Consider the following 4,700-nt stretch of genomic DNA (forward strand, 5'->3'; position numbering starts at 1 on the left):
CCTTGCTCACCCAGCTTGTCTACAGGGAAGAAAAACTTCAAAATAGTCCAGCCATTTTCCTTGGGAACCAGAGTGGGAGGAAAGCCAGTGGGAGACTTGTAGAATGGAGCCTGGAACAAGTTGGGAGTGGTGGGGGGCTGGGGGGAGGGCGCGGGGAATGGGATGGGAACTGAAGTCACCTGTTACCTTGAGGCCCAAACTTGCACCCTGAGGCTTTTCTTCCTGAACTGCGGCAATGTGGAGAAAGGTAGACATTTCCAGCGCCGTGGGCCCGGTTCTTCCACTTCCGCCAGGGTGGCTTTGGGCAGATGACATCACCTCTCTGAGCATCCATTGACCCATTCGTAAGTTGAGGGCCATACTGTTCCCTGAACACCTTAGGTGCTTTAGTCCCAGGATTGGCACAGCAAGAGTGCCACCAATAAGTAAACAATCAATTATTTAAACTGGGGGATACATTCCTGAATTGAGAGCTTTTGCTTTGCATTCTCAGTTAAAGCTTTCTCTCTTCTTCCAGGCAGATACATTTTTTTAAATGAAGTAGTCATGATTTGTTTTATTTTGCTTTGACATGGGGTCTTCCAGTGTACCCCAAGCTATCCTCCAACTCATACTTCTCCTGTCTCAGCCTCCTCAGTGCTGGGATTACAGGGGAGCCAGGTCAAGTCAGTGGCTAGAAGTAGCTGCTGTGTCCAACTCAAGGGGGAGAGGGGTATTGTTTATTTGTTTATATATTCATATATTGTCATTTATGCTCACTCTAAGGAACATGGAAAATATAAATAGATGTAAGAAAAGTAGCCAGGTCCAATGGCTCATACACGTAATCCTAGGTATTCAGAAGGCTGAGATCACAGTTCAAAGCCAGCCCAGGCAGGAAAGTCTATGAGACTTTTTCTCCAGCTACCCACCAGAAAACTGGAACTGTGGCTCAAAGTGGTAGAGCACTAGCCTTGAGCAAAAAAGCTCAAGGACAGTGCCTAGGCCCTGAGTTCAAGCCCCACAACTGGCAAAAATAAATAAATAAATAAATAAATAACATGAACAAGCAAAAAGAAAAAGAAAGAAAAGTTGACTTGGCACTCCTTAGAAAAATTAGAAGACCCGGGTTCGATTCCTTGGTTAAAAAAAAGGCAAAAGTAGTGGTGTGGCTCAAGTGGTAGAGCCCTAAGCCCAACGACAATACTCAGGCCCCAAGTTCAAGCCCCACAACTGGCAAAAATTTTTAAATAAAATGTAAAACATGAACTAGACAAAAAGAGAAGGAAAGAAAAGTTGACTTGACACTCCTTAGAAAAATGTATCGAGTAAGGATCTGGTGTTTTTTTCACATGCCTTAGCCCCATACCCCCACACCCAGCTGGCTTGGTTGAGTTTCCCTGACTGAATAAATAGAAGGAAGCTTTCTGGTGCACAGTTTACAATGCTGATTTCATGGAGTTGTCTCAAGCCCATGGTAGTTCCAACAGCTATGAGTCTGTTCTCTGGGAATTGTTGGGGGTGGGGATCCCCTTTTCTCCCTATTTCCTCCCTTTTGAGAAGGGCAAGTTTACAGCATCACAGTCAGCATTAAGCGACAGCTTTTTACTTTTATAATTTCAACCTTCCGATTCATCTTGCTGTAACCTAACTATCTTTTCTCTTCTCTTTTTAAGTCCCAGAGGCATCCCTGTCAGTGAACTGATAGTGATCTCGTTTGTTTGGCCTTCTTTCCAGTCATGCATTCTTCCAGTCTTGGTAACCAGAATGTTTTGTCTGTTCAGCCTCAAAAACGATCAGTGGGACAGGAACCAGAGTTCAGTGTTTCATGATGCGTCAAAATGAGCCTGGGAAAGCTGAGCTGTGGCCTGAGCTGCTTCTGTGAACCCCCTGGTACTTCTTTTCATCTCTCATTTTCAAAGTTCCCTGCAAGCAACCTGATAGTCCAGAATCCCCTCTGATCAGAGATGGGGAAAGTTTTTGAAGTGTTCATTCAATCAGGAGCCCAAAATGCCAAAAGCATGAATCCCATGTTATCTCCCTTTGTGATATCCTAGGGATTGTCTAACAAAATTCAGCTTGTGTTCCTGAGGCCTGGACCATCTGCTGGGCAAAAGTTCCAGAGCAGTGAGCTGAGGTGGCTCTTACTGCCTCCATTTTCTTTAGCCAGTTCCTGCTGTCTTTTCTCTGTGGCCTGCCCTGATGTTTGACTCTCACCATCAAGGCTGGGAATGTGGCTTAGTGGTAGAGTGCTTGCCTGGCAATGCTTGAAGTCCTGGGTTCGATTCCTTCCTACCACATAAACAGAGAAAGCTGGAAGTGAGGCTGTGGCTCAAGTGGTAGAGTACTCAGCCTTGAGCAAAAGGAACTCAAGGGACAGTGCCAGGCCCTGAGTTCAAGCCCCAGGACTGAGAAAAGAAGAAGAAGGAGAAGGAGAAAAGGCAGCTGAAGAAGCAGCTGAAGATGACTTTGCTCTGGGGACCAAGCAAGCAGAAACCCTGAATGCAGCAGTCTGTAGGAAGAGCGAGAGAGCCTCCTAGCATGTCCCTACCCAACCAGTCCATAGAAAGCCTTCCCCAGGATAGCTCCAGCCCATCCCTGAACACAACAGGGACCCCAGAGGCTTGGGATCCAGGGACCCTCCAGGCACTCAAGATCTCCCTGGCCGTCGTCCTGTCCATCATCACTCTGGCCACTGTCGTCTCCAATGCCTTCGTTCTGACCACCATCTTGCTCACCAGGAAGCTCCACACCCCAGCCAATTATCTCATTGGCTCCTTGGCCACCACCGACCTCCTGGTTTCCATCTTGGTCATGCCCATCAGTATTGCCTACACCACCACTCGCACTTGGAACTTTGGCCAACTCCTCTGTGACATCTGGGTGTCTTCTGACATGACCTGCTGCACGGCCTCCATCCTGCATCTCTGCGTCATCGCTCTGGATAGATACTGGGCCATCACAGACGCTCTGGAGTACAGCAAACGCAGGACAGCAGGCCACGCAGCCCTGATGATCGCTGTGGTCTGGATCATCTCCATCTGTATCTCCATCCCTCCACTCTTCTGGCGGCAGGCTAAGGCTCAGGAGGAGATCTCGGACTGCCTGGTGAACACTTCCCAGATCTCCTACACCATCTACTCCACGTGTGGGGCCTTCTACATCCCGTCCCTCTTGCTCATCATCCTCTACGGCCGCATCTACATGGTGGCCCGCAGCCGCATCCTGAATCCGCCCTCTCTCTACGGGAAGCGCTTCACCACGGCCCACCTCATCACCGGCTCTGCCGGGTCCTCCCTCTGCTCCCTCAATCCCAGTCTCCACGAAGGCCACTCGCACACAGCTGGCTCTCCTCTTTTTTTCAACCACGTGAAAATCCAGCTGGCTGATAGCCTCCTGGAACGTAAGAGGATTTCTGCTGCTCGGGAAAGGAAGGCCACCAAGACTCTGGGCATCATCCTGGGAGCGTTTATCATCTGCTGGCTGCCCTTCTTTGTGGCATCCTTGGTCCTGCCCATCTGCCGGGACTCATGCTGGATCCACCCGGCTCTCTTTGACTTCTTCACTTGGCTAGGCTATTTAAACTCCCTCATCAATCCCATCATCTATACTGTGTTCAATGAAGACTTCCGGCAAGCATTTCAGAAGGTTGTTCATTTCCAGAAAGCCTCTTAGTCTTATTCTGATTCGGACCACTTTATCTCTTGGGTCCTATAACCAAACTTGGATTGTCTCCTCTCTGTGTCTGTCTGTCTGTCTGTCTCTCCGTCTCTCCTCTCCTTCCCTCCCTCTCCCTCTTTTTTTCTCCCCCTCTCTCTCCCTCTCTATTTCTTGAGACCTGGGTAAATTTATATCTTAAGTCTTGGGTCAATCAACGGAATTGTGTATTTGATGGCCCTGGTACTCTTGCCCACTGACCAACTTGCTGTGTGGAAGAGGCAGGCCTGATGGCTGCCCTTAGCATGACATTTTCATGGTTCCTTTCAGTAGAAGAAACACGACCGATGGGATTCAGGAGAGAAAAAGTTCCACCCTGTGCAATGGATTCTGACCCAGAAGGAGGGCCTTCTAGGTTTACCGGAGATTCGTACATACACAGTTAATATAGTTGGGCGTGGATACAGGGCATGATGTGAACTGAAAGAGAATTTAAGTTTGGTTGGAAAATAACAACAAAAGATTTCTCTCACTGGGTCCTCCTTACCTAGAACAGTGACTTGGAGAGAAATAGAGAAGGTGAGGAAGGAGCAAAGTGATAATCAGAGCCAGGTCGGTCACCATCTACCCTTCCCAGCATCCCAACACCATTTTTATAGGGTTAAAACCCATGATTACCCACTCTTATAAATTGAACTCGCCAAGCTTTGAGTGGGCCACCATGGGGAACTTTTTTTTTTCTGAACTGTTTTTTTACATCCTGTTCTCATTAGGGTTCATAAGATGCTGAGTCTTATCAAATAAAATGCATGAGACATTGCAACCTGCCAAAGTGTTTGGGTGTTTTTTTTTTCCCCTTCTCTACCTAAATGTAGATGCTTTCAGCTCAGTTCTGGCATTTTCTCGGCACATACCATGTGCCAACACCTTGTGCCTGAGCCTTGCAGCTATTACAATGAACCTCAACCATGGCTGTCAGTGTAGCATGACAATCAAAAACTCAGGCTGGCTGGGCCCGGTGGCTCACGCTTGTAATCCTACCTACTCAGGAAGCTGAGATCTGA

General features: G+C 48.1%; 1 protein-coding gene across 1 annotated transcript; it reads left to right on the forward strand.

Moving 5' to 3' along the window:
• Nucleotides 1-1,686: 1,686 nt before the first annotated feature.
• Htr1d (5-hydroxytryptamine receptor 1D) lies at nucleotides 1,687-4,387 on the forward strand. The gene has a single exon (XM_090333867.1). It carries the CDS (start codon nucleotides 2,482-2,484, stop codon nucleotides 3,652-3,654), a length of 1,173 nt encoding a protein of 390 aa, XP_090189993.1. The 5' UTR covers nucleotides 1,687-2,481; the 3' UTR covers nucleotides 3,655-4,387.
• The last annotated feature ends 313 nt before the right edge of the window (nucleotides 4,388-4,700 follow it).

This window comes from Megascapheus bottae, chromosome 6, assembly GCF_031878675.1.
Source record: "Megascapheus bottae isolate mThoBot1 chromosome 6, mThoBot2.hap1, whole genome shotgun sequence".
Taxonomy (NCBI): Eukaryota; Metazoa; Chordata; class Mammalia; order Rodentia; family Geomyidae; genus Megascapheus; species Megascapheus bottae.

Excerpts from the sequence above, each read along its gene's own strand:
- Htr1d (XM_090333867.1), top strand. The coding sequence starts at position 2,482 with ATGCAGCAGTCTGTAGGAAGAGCGAGAGAGCCTCCTAGCATGTCCCTA.